Below are 14,439 nucleotides of genomic sequence, written 5' to 3'. Positions count from 1 at the left end.
ACGAAGGACGACGTTGAACACACTAACTTGTTTACTGAACGGGATATACAACACCAACAAGCACAAGTATTTGTTTGATTGCTCGTTTATGTTATAAAGTGTGAGACGCACTAAAACTAAGGGTTCGCCCATTTATGTGGGTTTGTTTATGACTTGATTAAAAAGCGATTGGCGTGAAACCCTGTTGACCTATGTCAAGCTATTGTTTAATCTGCCACTTCCTACCAACTAATTTTACCTTCAGATTAAAAGATAATGTGTCATTTGTAAAAGGTCAAAGAATGTAGCAACACTAGTGCCTAATGAAGAAAAAAAGTCTTCTCACAAGTCCACATTATTAAACTTCAAAATATTGTGCAGATTTCATTGCTGATGAGGTATAAGTGTAAAATGACATTTACTTTGGAAAAATGAATCAGCCAGCAAAAAAAACACAAATTCACTCAAACTGACTTTTCCATCGCCAGCAAACGACCAACGCCTACTAATAAAACACTCGGTAAGTAAACAAATATCATCCAGACTTTACTTTTGGGAGTTTGTGTGCTTCCAAATATTGTGTTATTTATCCTTATTATTCGCGATGTCAACATTTCACATAAAATAACCCGATTTCTTGTCCATTTCCGGTCTCGCGCGGACGTTTTCTTCTTTTGCTCAAAGTTTATGTGGCAAAAAATAGCACAAGAAGATAAACGGGTAAACACAAGTTAGAAACAAAAGATGGCATTAATCAAATTTCGTTACAAAGTCCGTTTGTTCGAATGTTGGTGCATTATCTGGGGTTATTATCCGTCTTGTTACATTTTGCGGGTTCTGCTTACTCAAACTCGGCCAAAATCCCACGATCTTCTTTTTTTTTTTTTTTAAGTTGGCATGATATAGACCAGAATTTTCCATTTCACTTAGATTGACAACACACAGTTGACATTTTAAACTGTGCTAAACTGGGGAAAATAAAGTACAGAAAACTTAATAAACTGGTTAAATGGTATTAATAAGGCGGGGATGCTTCAAATTTGCTTCATGAACGGTGCAATCAATAGGAAATAACCCAAATCTTATTGACAGCTGTCAAATTGCAACAGTATATGTTTTAAAATGACAAAAAGTCACTAAGAACACACCTTGTAACAACACCAATTAGTTGCATATGAATTAGACTGTAATTACAAGCACAAATCACCAACTATAAATTTGATCAAAACACACCAGAGTACACCAAGTATGCTGACAAAAACCAACATGAATTAAATCTGCAAGCGGCGATGAATTGACGCCATGTCCAGACGACGTCGGGAAAAAAAAAAAGATTATAGTTGTATAGTTGTTATACGCACACAAGACAGTCAACATTACATGTCAACATTACATGTCGTACAATTTTCATCAATTATTTCTTTACTGCTGTGGCAAGTGGCCCAAAATCTCCGGCCGTTGCCAAGCGTCCAATGTGTGTCTGTAAATCGAGCCCCCTTTTCACTACTCTTACTAAACCCTTTGGAATTTCATTAATCTGCGTGGGTGTGTGCAAGCGGCACAAGTTAGCTCAAGATAGCCACTGTCGCTATGCGGAGTTCAACTCGAGCGTAAACTCATAATACAAGAGGATTCGGTTAACAATAGTGCAAGTGCATTTTTAACAAGGTCTCAAACATACAACTTTATTTATACAATGCATATTACAACAGCTGTAACAAAGTGCTTCATAAATCACAAAAACAGTGAAAATAATCAATTAAAATATATATTAATACACAGTAACATGTTTTGTATTGGTCCAAGTGAATCCACATTAGCGTCACTGCCCGACGTCATTTCTTTTGTGCGGAACAGCCGTCGAGTGTGATCCGCCTTCGGCCAAATAGGTCGTGGCGTTGCGTTTCCCCCCGAGTCGTCAGACTCCGCCTACCAAAGGGCTGGAGCAGTGGTTGCAGTGTGTGTCAAGAGCACAAAAGACAGGAGCCTCTCTTGCACCTTCATTGCTAATTGCCCCCATGTAGCGGTGGAGACATCAGCTCAGGGACGTTTTTTTTCTCTCAAGAGTTTGGCAATTTTGTTTATGCTCTGCGACTGTCTTCCTTCTTTCCGCTTGTTCGGGGTGTGCCTTCTTAAGGAAGCAACATTCGGATCGCTTTTGTTCTGCGAGAGCCAGAAGGTAATGACCTCACTCGACCGACTGCTTGGAATATAAAATGTGTCCACATGCTGAGCTCTTGAGAAGCTATCAATGCGTGTGCACTAATGTCTAAAGTGTTGGAATGCAACACGCTGAGGCGACATACTTGTTGATTGTTAGTAGCGTCGGCAGTTCCCTTAAGTGAAACCAAACGCTCGAGTTATTCCACGAAACAATTTTGCTCAGCGGGCCGGACTGAATTTCCTGTGTCAGGTCTAGCCGCCATAAAACATTTAGGTGCCTTTAAAACTACACATGTACATTTCCTGTCATGGAAATGTCAGTGTAGCTGAGTCAAGTCACCGCATATGATGAATGTAATCACTCATCAGGGCTGTTTGGTTTACTTCTAAGGACTGGTGACCTAACAACACAATAAATCTAGAATTGTATAATAAAACTGAAAATATCATTTGTATTCAGAAAGCTGTCGCTTGGCTCTCATTTACTGTCAACCTTGTAAAACAACTTCAATGTTTGTAATGAAATGAACAAAACAAAACTCTAGTACCATGTAATAATTGTTTTTCTTTTCCAAATCTCACAGCAGCAGCCATGGCGGTGAGGCAAAGAATCTTCAACTCCACCGCCCCGTTCTCCGGGGCGCCGCTGGCCGACCTGAAGACCCCGTACCCAAAATGCACAGCTGTGGAGAAAGGGACGCAGCAGCATCACAAACGGGAGCGGCAAAAGCAGCAAGGGGAAGAGGAGGAAGTGGACGAAGAGCAGTGGAAGAGCAGCAAAGTGGACTACATTGCACGCTTGAGCCCGCTGTTGAACAAAGTGCTGACTCAGGGCACTGCCGAGCAAGTCGGAGAGGCACCGCTGAAGAGCTCCGCCTTCATTGCACAGGCTGAATGTAATTAGAAACTTTTCCATCATAGCGGAAAATCCATAACGATCATCTAACACGGTGCTCTCCTCTAGGTGAAACCCAGGATTCCCAAGAATTTAGTCCATCTTGTTTTGAGCGTTCCTACGTTCCTTCCTCGAGCTGTTGCATCATCAGGTATTAATCGCACGTCAGACGTCACAACAACACAGGCTGCTTGAATCCATTTTTTTTGCTTCAGTCACAACAACGTGGCGTGTCCGACCACCGCCTCCGTCCAAGCGCCGGTCCCGCTCAACCCGAAGAAGAAGCCCCGCAAAAGGGTGAAGCGCAAAGCTCGGAAAAAGGTCCCCTGGGAGACGAAGAAGAAAGAGGAGGGGGGGGAGCGACGTAGCAGCTACCACACAGATACCGCCGTGCCCTCTGGTGTCCCCGAACAAGAAAGCGGAAGTTCTCTGGAGCACATCAGAGTAAGCGTGATGGGTCAATGAGACCAAAGCAACTATTTGAGGCAATCATGCTTTTCGCTCTTTTAGGAAGATTCGCCGCAAGGACGAAGCAGCCCCCTCATTTCCTCCTGCTGGAGCAGCGTGAAGAGCTCAGAGGAGGAGAATGTAGCGCCCCCTGTCTATGGCGCTAAGCTCTACAACACGGGCTCCAGCTGCTCCCCGCTGGCCTGGGCTGAACTCTTCCCAGGCACCTCGCCTCGCCTCTGCTCCTACGCGCCGGACAGCGACTCGCTCAGCAGCGCCGGCGACTGCTCGCTGGCCCTCGTCGGCCTGCGGGGCAGCGTCAGCCAGGGTGACCCGTGCTACGCGGGGCCCTTCTTTAAGGAGGTGGAGCGCGGCGCTTGGGAAGAGGAAGAAGACGTGTGGCGGTCCGTCGACAACGAGGGGATCATTTTTTACAACGAGGTGAGTTTTTTATTTTTTTTTAAGTCGATTGTGTCATACAAACAAGTCAATATGTCCTGTTTATTACAAATATGTACTAATTTGGCTCCGCCCTCCCATCAGAATATCCAGCCTGTTGATGCAGAGTATAAGGAAGGAACGGAGTTTGTCCTATCGGAGTTTATCAAGGGAGGCTCCTACGGCGAAGTCCACGGTGCTCGAGATGTCAACACAGGCTTCAAGTTTGCTGTCAAAAAGGTAAGATGCAAGAATCAGCACTTCATGGTCCACTTTGGATTTTTCTTCAACTCATATCTCCTTCCAGATTGCCCTGAAGAGGTTCAACAGCGAGGAGGTGAGCACGTGGAGTGCCCTCCGATCTCCTCGCATCCTAGAGCTCTTCGGAGTTGTCCGAGACGGGCCTTATGTTTTCTTTCTCATGGACCACAAAACTGGCAAGTACTTCTTCAGCCTTACCCGCAATAATCATATCGCTATAAAAATAATAATTCACCGTGTCCATCCAGGCTCGCTCGGCCAGCTGATAAAGCAGCACGGGCGGCTGCCAGAGGACCTGAGCCTCTTCTACCTGCTGCAAGTCGCAACAGCGCTCGAGTACCTGGCCAAGAAGAAAGTGGTGCATCTTGATGTTAAAGGTATCTGTGGAATTGTTTTGATGGTTTTCTGTATATTTCATTCTAATTTGGTGAAAATGTGGTGCATAGAATCAAAATGGCCTCCATGCACCAGGAAGTAGCCTGATTGCTAGCTAGCTTGGGCCACCCCTGAAGTTTGAGAAGTGTAACAAAAGTACAGCAACAGCTCTGACGTTGATTGGCTGTCATCCAAACCGTCTCACGCGGGTTTACAGCACCTGCGACTGAACGTGAAGGACGACGACCGATTTTGGGAATTTCCCATCGTGACTCAGCCGCTGTTGGGAAGCAAAGGCGCATATGCACACGCGACAAAAAAAGGGTACGAGAGAGAGTTGGGGGGGGGGGGGTGAAGAGCAGGAAGTCATTGAGCTAAAAGGGGGAGGTGCATAAAAAGGTAAGAGAAAGGTGGATAAATTGAAAGTATGTGTCACCAAAACTGCTCTTACTTGTTTTTCCACTGCATCTCTCTTTTTTTTTTTTTTTTTTCCATTTCCCTCCCTAGTCATTCTGGCCGTGTACAGCTGCTCTGTTTCCAATTAAACAGCACTTCAAGTATGCATAAGTCATGGAAGTCACCCAAGCTCCATCCATTATTATTATTTTTTTTCCCTTTTGTCCCTCAGCCGACAACGTACTGCTGTCCGAGGACGGCAGAGCCTGCTTCCTGTGCGACTTTGGCCACGCCGAGAGATTGGACGCTGCCGGGCTAAGTCTCAGCGGGTCCCGAGGTAGGACCGTCTCGAGGCGAACTGCCAAAAATATGACATCATCGCGTTTCTCACTGTTGCTTGGCCATCTTGTTGAAAGCAGACCTGAAGGGTACCGAGACGCACATGTCCCCTGAAATGGTGAAAGGCGAACCCCGTGGAGACAGAGCAGATGTGTGGAGCAGCTGCTGCATGTTACTGCACATGCTCAACGGGTGCCAACCTTGGACTAGATATTACACTTGTCGACTCTTCTTAAAGGTAACATGCAGCATGGTTAGCAAAAACGCTCACAAGCTATCCTTAAGTACAGCCTTGCAAGCGCTCCTTTCAAGATCACAAGCGACGCCATGTTGTGAACAGATCGCCAACGAGCCGCCGCCGCTCCAAGAAATCCCGCCTCACTGCGGCCCCCTCACGGCGAACTTGATCAAGGCGGGACTGCAGAAGGATCCCAACAAGAGAGCGTCAGCCAGTGACATGAAGGAACACGCGGCCAGAGCGCTCAAGCAAGGTGCTTTGATACTCAGGAATATACTAGGGGTTATTGATGGTAACTTGACCTTTAACCTTCCCATGCAGTTGGCGGACTCAGAAGCCCATGGAACATATCCTACAAGGAGCCTCTTTATTTCGCCAACAAACCTCCGGACTTCCTACCGTCGGCGCGAGAAGACGATGAGGAGAAGAAAACGGACTGCGCGATCGTGAACGACAGCGATGAAGACGAAGCTGACACTTGTGAGCGAGGACAACATTTTCATTCAAACCAGTCGAAAAATAGGAGCACCAACACTGTTCCGGAACTTGAGCTGCGTAAACTGGAGCGAGGTGAGCCTCCACTGCTTTGGCTCAACTATGTGCCATCCCTCAGTGCTTTACATGTTTTTGTTTTTTAGATTTCTATCTGAGCAGCCTTTCCCAGCTTCACTCTGCTGAGATGCAAGAACAGCTCTTGTCTTGTCTCAGCAGCGACACCTACTCCATCCGCGATCCGTGGGACAAAAAGGTAATTCAAAACTCACATGTGCATCTCAATACAGGTGAATAAGGTAGAAAAGCTCATTCAAAATATGAAACTCATAGAATTAATAAACACTTGAAATTATTTTCAGAAGACCAATTCCAAATATAGGGCAAAAAAACATATTTGTAATCATAATGCTTGCTTTACTGTAAGCCAGTAGAGACCAATTCATGTGTACACAATTCAAAAATTAACTAGACAACACTAATGATATTATAAATAGGCAGGGAATTCAAACTCATCAATATAATGCCAAAAACGACAAGTGTTAGAGTTTTGTTAAATTAGCAAAAGCAGCATTACAATCGATCAATACACCCAATTCAGTTCAGTGACCCAACACAGTTCGTGAAATGTATTTAAAAAATATCAGTTGTTACTGACCCATTTAAACCATAGGCGCGGCTAATGCTAAATGCTAAGTCAGTACTCACCAACTCCACAAACGCGCAGGTCGATCAACGCAGTCCAGCATGGGAAGTACGCTCTACAATGTTAACAGTTATGCATTTAAGTATTCAAGCAGTATTAGCAGTATTTTAGATTAAAACCACATGAACTCACATCGAGTTGTAAACAAACATTTCTTCCACAACTCTCGCGTACTCGAGCATGTGCGAATTTGATTGGCCCTTAAGATCACATGACCGAAACAACAGTATACCAAAGATGACTAAAGCGGCGAGAGAATACCCAACTGGTGGTGTGTGCTGCCTGTTACACTTGTTCCTTCAAACCAGTCAAGAACAGAGTTGATTACAATCCTAAAAAAAATAAAATAAAAAATAAATGTTTTAAAGGTTGAGCTTCTGTCATTTAGGACTCGGGCCGCTGGTCTCTGAGCCCAGCTGATGACTACAGCTCGGGAGTCTGCAGCGACACCAGCCAGCTAGACAGGCAGCAGAGCGTCAGTCTGGACCTGCCGGGCCATTCGCCGCCGCCTCAGCCGTGCTGTTTCCAAGGTGCGACACCAAAACATATATTTTTCGATCTAATGTGCTCACTTGGGTATACGCTAACATTTGTTGTTCAGGGGTGGACGTCTGCATCAGAGACTTCAACGGGACAACCATCCAAATCCGAGAGACGCGGCGGGTGAAGGTGGGCCACATCGCCACCGGTATTAGCGATCAGGTGCTGCTTTTGTTTATTAGTGAATTTACTGCTAGCTACCATTACGCCTTTTCTAAATACATTTTTCTTCTGTTTTAGATCTCTGAGAGAGTTTTCACATTGGAGACGCAGCTGGGCTGCACAGTGGCTCACGGCGACGAGGTGCAAGAGTCGGGCTTGAAGCTTCGCTGCGTTCTGGCTCCTGACTTCAGCGGCTCCTGGAGGTGGAGGATCAGAGACGGAGTGCTGGAAACTAGATGAGCGTTAAACAAAAGTGAAATCACTGACATGATTTCATGTCATTTTCTGGCTTTTGTAGCCCCTCACAGCCATCAACCTCTAGATCTTCTTTATAGGTCTGTGACTATGTGGCTGAATTTTTAAATGCTGATCCTGTACTTAACCTTAATAAAAGACTGAATCATTACATAAAATAAAATGCAAAAACTCTTGATTGTGGAAAAATACACATGTAATTGTTTTATATTTAAAAAATTGCAGTTTAAATCTGTTATGTTCTCTTGATCTGCATTTGGACTAAATTGTCCATTGGGTGTTTATCTTGTTATATACAAGTTTAAAAAAAAATACAGAGGAAAACGAAATGAGTTAAAGGTTTAATAGCCATATAACAACAAACAAACTCATTTTCAAAGTGTTTTTTTTTTTTTTTTCGGGGGCTTGCTTTGAAACTTGTAGAAATGTAATAGAAAAGGTGAAAATTTCAGTATATAAAAAAAAAATAAACAAGACCAAGGCACTGACAAACAACAAATCTTTTTTTTTTTTTTTTGCTGTGTAGACAAAACTGATTTTTGAATGACTTGTTCAGAATAAAGTATTCAAACAAGTGAGGTACGCCAAGCCTTGATTTGTGACCAGACACACGCGTAACTTATAACAAATGCTGGTCCAGAGTGTGACTAGATTACAAATGCAGACTCCATTTAAGAAGACAACAGAACGGCTCGAGTAACCATGTGACTTGTCCACATATTGCTTTGGGTACAGAAGTCAAACAAAAACAGGATAGAAACAGTGGTCAACTTATTATTATTATTATTTTTTTAAATCTACCTGACAAGTATTGTTGGTTTCCTAAATAAAGAAAGAAGTCAGTATTGACTTGAAAATCACAGCACATTGACGAATCGCATAAGATGCATACTTTCTGGATGAAAAGGTGAAAACCACCTCTAAATGACAGCAGAAAACCAAAATACAGTGATTGTTTTTTTCTTTTTTGTACCAAATAAGGTAAAAAATAAATTATTTAAAACGCATTCCCTCGCTCAGGCGCATATGTGTGCCTCCCCAAAAACAGCCTTTAGTGCAACCGGCTCACGTGACACTGTGGAGGCTGGAGGCTGGAGGCTACAACGGCGCCACGGTCCTTACAAAATGTTCTCATGCAAGTTCTTTGTTCTCCTTGGCCTTCTTTCGCCCTACGAGTGCGCTCCTCCCATTTGGCGAGTCACGAGGATCGTGGCTATGACCCCCGCCGTGAACACGGCCACCGTTTGCCACGTCGGAGTTCCAAAATAAGAGCCAATGCTCTCCTTGAAAAAAAAAAATATATATATATATATATATATATATATATACACAAGGAGTGTGTTTGGATGCTAAGAAAGCAGCGCTTGGTTGTGTGCTGATTTGTAATGTCCTTACCCAGCCTCCTTGCTCCCAGATCCAATTGACAAAGTGGTCACGGAAGTATTCGATAGCAAAGCTGATGATGGTTTTGATGATGTCAGGAACTTGATTCATGAGCGCCTGGAGTTAAAACTTCCCTCAGTATTCATAACGTTCTCAGTGCTTATTCGTCTCGACTCACCTTGATGACGAGTCGACAGGCCAGGTAAAAGAGAGTGACCACTCGGCCCCAGTTGAACTTTCCGTCGGAGAAGAGCTCGACGGCCACCTTCAAAAACACCTCCTTTGAGGGTCTCAGCGAAGGGCAGTTGATCATTCTTGGATTTCGATACATAGACACTTTTAATACAGGAAGAAAAAAAAAGAAAAATCTCAAATGGGCCAAACGCTTACCGTTGGAGCTCAGCGTTGCCATCCAGCTCGTCTCCAATCTTCTGCAGGCAGTCGGCCAGCTTTTTATGGTTGGGGTCACATATCTGACCTCCACCCAACTGGTCCCGGGTCACCAAGGTGCTGTTATCTCCGTGCCGGCGGACTCGCTCGAAAATGAAACTGAAAAAGGGGGGGGGGGGAATCATTTTATGTTGGGGGGGGCATGTTTTATTACATGACGATTGAGCTTACTCCTTCAACAAGACGGTTCCCAGTTCCAATATTTGTTCCTTGGAGTCGCCTGCAAAACACAAAACAGGATAAACGTAATTTTAAAAAAAACGCTTACATTTTCAATATTGCTTCTTTACTAGTTGAGTTGGTCACCATACCAATTCACATTCCCTTGCACAACAAATGTAAAGATCAACACAAACTCGGCTGATTATCTTGCAAGAGAAGCAAACGCAAGGCTATAACATAAAAACAAAAACAAATGCATCCCTATTACAAAATAGGCCAGCATTTTGAGGTCACGGTCGTTTGTTTCCTCTTGACTTCGCTCGAGACTAACTTGGGGCGCGAGCTAACATGCGGCTAACGACTCACCTCTCGTGGCTGCATTTCGCCAACGAGAAATTAAACCACAGTCGTAGAATGAAAACAAATGGCAACAGGGCAATATCGTATACACGTTACGAAGCGCCGGCAATGCTGTCACGAGTACTTTTGTAGAGCATAACAAAGGTGAGACTGGCTAACCTACCCCGTCCGCCTCCTCCCGGGTGCGCTGCCATCTTGATTTGTGCTCAAACACACTGCTGGAACTTCCGCATTAAAACACGTGACCACTTGTTTGTTGCTGGCAAGCGGTGCAATGATGTCATATTTGTTTATGTCTTAAAGCTCGACTAAATGCCGTATTATTTAACCAAATAAATATTTTAGAGTATTTTATGGTGTTTTTCCGTGTAGCCAGTGATCAAACGCTGGTTTTTGTAATTTTTGTATTTTAAAAACTTCAATTTATGTGTGACATAATTTCCCTGCCTTTAATGCAAATGTGAAACCCAAAACATTTACCAAGATACCAACAAATATGTCCATAAAAAGTGACAATAAACCCCACATACACAAAAAATTAATTTTAGAAATGCTTGCGTTGGGAGAAATACTAATAAATGTCATAGTTCGGAACTCTAAATTAATATCAGTGACAGTTGGCGGTTTGGTGAAGTAATTTTGGGTTGAGATTATTACGACAAAAATCAAGATTTATAGTGTGGTTGTATGTCGATAATAGCTCATAACGTGACTAATTTGAATGAAAACATCAGAATTCGGGACTTTCCCACAAAGTTCAGGAGAAATTGAACCATAATTACCTCGCAGACGCCAAATCGATGTTCATTTGTGAAACGTTTCAAATTATAATAGAAAACAGACCTAGGCAATTTTTCCCTAAAGCTTTGTGATGATGACTTCTCGAAATTGATTGGCTGGGAGACGGTCACATGGGCTCATTTGACCTTTTATGCTGCCAAATAAATTCTAGACATGTGATAATAGACATATTGCTTCAGTATTCTGTAAAATTAATCCCAATTAATTAAAACATGTGGGGTACATTGGTGGAATTGTCTCACCTGGATGACATATTTACCTGTCCTCTGTCTCAGAGGACTTGATAGGTGGAATCACAATGACATCACACTGTGTAATTTTAAAACTTGAGCTTGTTGGACTGAATGTCCAACTTAAATTGCACCGCATGACCTCACAATTAGCACTGTGCTAATTATCTGTCCTCTTGCCTAGAGGAATTCATGATGACATCACAGTGTGTAATTTTAAACGATAAGGAATGGCCGTCCGAGATAAATTCCGCCAATGCCGTAGGAGATCGTCCCAGCAGCAAGGATGCAAATCCTAAGCAGCTTTGGTTCTTGGCTCTCGGCAGCGGCAAAAAGGTGCCTCCTGTCGACACCCGTATTTGGAAACCCTCACCACCTGCTCAATGGTGCACCGCCACCGCAAACCGAGCGTACTCCTCTCCACGGGAAACCCAACAAACACGTCCTGCTTTATCAGGTGACGGGAAGCTGCTCTGCCCACAGTCGACACACTCATTGCTGGCGCCACCTGTACACCATAAGCTCCATGTTGAGCTGCATGAATCACAGGAGGACGCCTCAGCAGTTGTATATTTCCTCACCGAAAGCATTTTGCCAAAGCGACAAACAACTTCCCAATGTGCTTGGACTCTTGGCACAGGCGGCTAGTTCAGTCGTGGCAGCAAGCAGATGCATGACATTTTGGTTCTTGGAGAGCGTCAAAAGAAAACTTATTTCCTGCTTGAAGTTGGTGGTGATGCTGTATGTCATATTGTGCATTAGGAACTTGGTAGTGGATTGTGTTGACCTTCTAATTGCCATTCTTTATTTAATTATGCTGTTTGGATTTTGAAATGAAGACAGAATGCACAAACATGATTACATCAATACTGCGTATGTGGCTGAGCAACAAGGAAAATGTTTTGATAAAATACCTAGCGAACAATATCTTGAGACGACATACAAACTCAGATATTTATTTATCACAGCACATATGAAGCCAATAGCCCTTGAAAATGTTTGGAAAAAGGAAACCACGCAGATAATAATCCACAATGGGTTGTTGTTTTTTTCCCCCTGTAATGTAATGCTACAACATGGCTGACATTTCATACCAACCAGCGAGAAAATAAGATTTCTATATTTAGGAAAATACAATTGTTAAGTCAAAACATAATTGTCTTATATAAACTACATGGTCAAAAGAGTACTTTTTTTTTTTAATTAATTATAAAATTGGGTGAATTCCTTCAGAAGTTGCAGTTTGTATTATAAATATATATATACAGTATCATAAATAATTGCGTAGAAATATTCACTGATATAAACCGTCTTTAAATAATATTGCTGGATTATTGTTTTCATTTAAATAAATAAATTAATCACCAACATTACAAATACCCAGTTTAGTTCATTCCCAGTAATTCCTGGTGATTTCCATTAAAATAATTTTACTTAAAAAAAATAGAAATCTATTGCATACAATCCTTAAAAGACATGAAATACTGTATGTACAAAATTACTTGGCTTCTCTCCCAGCACAAAGTAGACAGTAAAACCAAACGACTATACTTTCAGTCTTGCTTCAAGTCGACCACAAAGAACAATCAAGTTTTACATGTACAAATAATCACATGGTGAATAATCTCAATTTACTCTGACGTGAATGAGGCGCACCTTTTTTGGATGCCGAGCGTATTCAGCTGAGGTAGACAGTGTTGCAGGAAATGTTCAGTGTTACACAATCCGGCAGGATCTTCAGGAGGCGAGCACCTGCGACTGCATCCAGTCCAGACAGGCATTGAGTCTAGAAGACAAAAAAAAATCTCAATGCTGTGAATTGTCATTTTTCACTTTTTTCCAATGACATATCATAAGACTGACCCCTCGCCGGTCAGACCGCAGCAAGCCTGCACGTGCCAGTTGTGCGTTGTGATAGCGTCCAACGTGAGGTGCCGCGAGATCTCGGTCACCGTCATGGAGCCTTTCACGTCCTGTTTGTTGGCCAGAACCAGAACTGCAGCGCTCTGCAAGTCCTGCGAGAAACACAACTGTGCTTAATTGTACATTCTTTGTCTGCATTCGAAAATGAATATCTGCAAAATTTCCACGCACCTCATGCGCGAGCATTCGGTGCAGTTCGTCTTTGGTGAGTACGAGTCGCTCTGGGTCCGTGCTGTCCACCACCAGGATGACAATCTGAAAAGTGCCCGGTCGTCAAAACATACAATTAGTTCATAGCCCATTTGCCCACATATACTGATTAGAATTATCACAAGTTATCAGGGGCAACGCTCCGATAAGGCCCAGAAGAAACACTTATGTAACCGTCCAGGAGAGGACACGCTATCAACATACCTCAGCGTTGGAGTAGTAGGAGTACCAAGTGCTACGAAGGTTCGTCTGGCCTCCAATGTCCCACACTAAAAAGTGTGTGTTCTTCACCGTTATCTCCTCCACATTGCTGCCCACCGTTGGCGACGTGTGAACCGCTTCCTTTGTCACACTATAAGTCAATAACAGCGTTGTTAAAACAATGTGATGCTGACAGAAGTAAATAAGGTGACGTTACTTACAATTGGTAAAGGATGGTTGTCTTGCCTGCGTTGTCCAGACCAACGATAATAACTTTGTGCTCTGGAAGAGACATTTTGTAACTTTAGTTTAAAGGCCGCCAAAATCGTGAGGAACACATACATTGAGCTTATATACGATATTTCATGAGACTACAATGTAAACAATATGATGACAAATTACATATAACTTTCAAGAATACATTGATATATTAAATGCCAATTATAAACTATGTTAAATCATCTTTAATGTGTCCAACGATCATATTAATTGACATTGCAGGTAAAAATTAATACATAATTCAATTTAAGATCTTATTCTGTTTTTGTAGAGAAATTAAGAATAAACTAATTTTTCTTACCTCTGTTACCAAATACGGTCATCATCTTGGTGAGGAGAAATCCCATTTCTAATAACAAGTGTGTATGTAAAAGGAAAGTAATGAAAAAATCTCCACGAATTAGTCTCCTGGTAGAAGCTGAACTGGACTGACAACTGACAACTCTCGTCTGAATGCCCGAGTCTTTATTTCACAATGGGGAAATGAAACTGGAACGCCCTCGTGGTTTGAATCTCCCACAATTGCTCGTGACGCGTGAACTCTTCCTCCACGATAGTGACAAATGCAAGTAAAATATGATTATTCGTGACGTGCGTTTCATTTTTATTCAGTCCTGGTGCCTGCGGGGAGGAATTTCAGAACACCGTGTTGTACTTGAAGGCAACACAAGTCTCTGGAATGGACCCATTGATGACGCAAGCAGGGACGCAAACGACATGTCCAAATAAGGGCATGGTTTTTTTTCCTTTCCGC

At 42.9% G+C, this 14,439-nt stretch overlaps 3 protein-coding genes across 6 annotated transcripts; 1 reads left to right on the top strand and 2 right to left on the bottom strand.

Annotated features, from left to right (window-relative positions):
• Window positions 1–396: 396 nt before the first annotated feature.
• Window positions 397–8,264, top strand: map3k14a (mitogen-activated protein kinase kinase kinase 14a). 4 transcript variants are annotated; one of them, XM_061303330.1, is made up of 16 exons: window positions 397–499; window positions 2,727–3,038; window positions 3,107–3,188; window positions 3,253–3,481; window positions 3,548–3,925; window positions 4,028–4,162; window positions 4,230–4,359; window positions 4,432–4,560; window positions 5,187–5,291; window positions 5,374–5,531; window positions 5,634–5,784; window positions 5,853–6,101; window positions 6,170–6,279; window positions 7,118–7,259; window positions 7,331–7,431; window positions 7,510–8,264. In XM_061303330.1, the coding sequence occupies exons 2-16, from the start codon at window positions 2,735–2,737 to the stop codon at window positions 7,669–7,671; spliced, it is 2,565 nt and encodes an 854-aa protein (XP_061159314.1). In that variant the 5' UTR covers window positions 397–499; window positions 2,727–2,734; the 3' UTR covers window positions 7,672–8,264. The 4 variants fall into 4 exon arrangements, with proteins under 4 accessions (XP_061159314.1, XP_061159313.1, XP_061159311.1 ...); XM_061303329.1 differs by having other exon boundaries at window positions 5,371–5,531; XM_061303327.1 differs by having other exon boundaries at window positions 4,230–4,560; window positions 5,371–5,531.
• LOC133170413 (apoptosis regulator BAX-like) lies at window positions 4,029–10,302 on the bottom strand. Its single transcript, XM_061303333.1, has 6 exons — window positions 10,205–10,302; window positions 9,691–9,739; window positions 9,460–9,618; window positions 9,248–9,383; window positions 9,082–9,186; window positions 4,029–8,969 (listed from the first exon to the last, which is right to left on the bottom strand). Exons 1-6 carry the CDS (start codon window positions 10,233–10,235, stop codon window positions 8,856–8,858), a joined length of 594 nt encoding a protein of 197 aa, XP_061159317.1. The 5' UTR covers window positions 10,236–10,302; the 3' UTR covers window positions 4,029–8,855.
• A 1,710-nt stretch (window positions 10,303–12,012) lies between these two features.
• arl5c (ADP-ribosylation factor-like 5C) lies at window positions 12,013–14,248 on the bottom strand. Its single transcript, XM_061303334.1, has 6 exons — window positions 13,987–14,248; window positions 13,628–13,688; window positions 13,410–13,557; window positions 13,167–13,250; window positions 12,936–13,087; window positions 12,013–12,858 (listed from the first exon to the last, which is right to left on the bottom strand). Exons 1-6 carry the CDS (start codon window positions 14,030–14,032, stop codon window positions 12,810–12,812), a joined length of 540 nt encoding a protein of 179 aa, XP_061159318.1. The 5' UTR covers window positions 14,033–14,248; the 3' UTR covers window positions 12,013–12,809.
• Between the last annotated feature and the right edge of the window lie 191 nt (window positions 14,249–14,439).

The sequence above is a fragment of the Syngnathus typhle genome, linkage group LG17 (genome assembly GCF_033458585.1).
Source record: "Syngnathus typhle isolate RoL2023-S1 ecotype Sweden linkage group LG17, RoL_Styp_1.0, whole genome shotgun sequence".
In the NCBI taxonomy this organism is placed as follows: domain Eukaryota; kingdom Metazoa; phylum Chordata; class Actinopteri; order Syngnathiformes; family Syngnathidae; genus Syngnathus; species Syngnathus typhle.
This window is presented reverse-complemented; position numbering and strand designations above follow the sequence as displayed.

Coding starts and splice junctions, on each gene's coding strand:
- arl5c (XM_061303334.1), bottom strand. CDS start 14,032: ATGGGATTTCTCCTCACCAAGATGATGACCGTATTTGGTAACAGAG. Junction 13,558..13,627: donor ACAACCATCCTTTACCAATT/GTAAGTAACGTC, acceptor ATTGACTTATAG/TGTGACAAAGGAAGCGGTTC. Junction 12,859..12,935: donor TGCGGTCTGACCGGCGAGGG/GTCAGTCTTATG, acceptor TTTGTCTTCTAG/ACTCAATGCCTGTCTGGACT.
- map3k14a (XM_061303327.1), top strand. CDS start 2,735: ATGGCGGTGAGGCAAAGAATCTTCAACTCCACCGCCCCGTTCTCCGGG. Junction 3,482..3,547: donor GTTCTCTGGAGCACATCAGA/GTAAGCGTGATG, acceptor TCGCTCTTTTAG/GAAGATTCGCCGCAAGGACG. Junction 7,432..7,509: donor CCACCGGTATTAGCGATCAG/GTGCTGCTTTTG, acceptor CTTCTGTTTTAG/ATCTCTGAGAGAGTTTTCAC.
- LOC133170413 (XM_061303333.1), bottom strand. CDS start 10,235: ATGGCAGCGCACCCGGGAGGAGGCGGACGGG. Junction 9,619..9,690: donor GGAACCGTCTTGTTGAAGGA/GTAAGCTCAATC, acceptor CCCCTTTTTCAG/TTTCATTTTCGAGCGAGTCC. Junction 9,187..9,247: donor CCTGTCGACTCGTCATCAAG/GTGAGTCGAGAC, acceptor TTTTAACTCCAG/GCGCTCATGAATCAAGTTCC.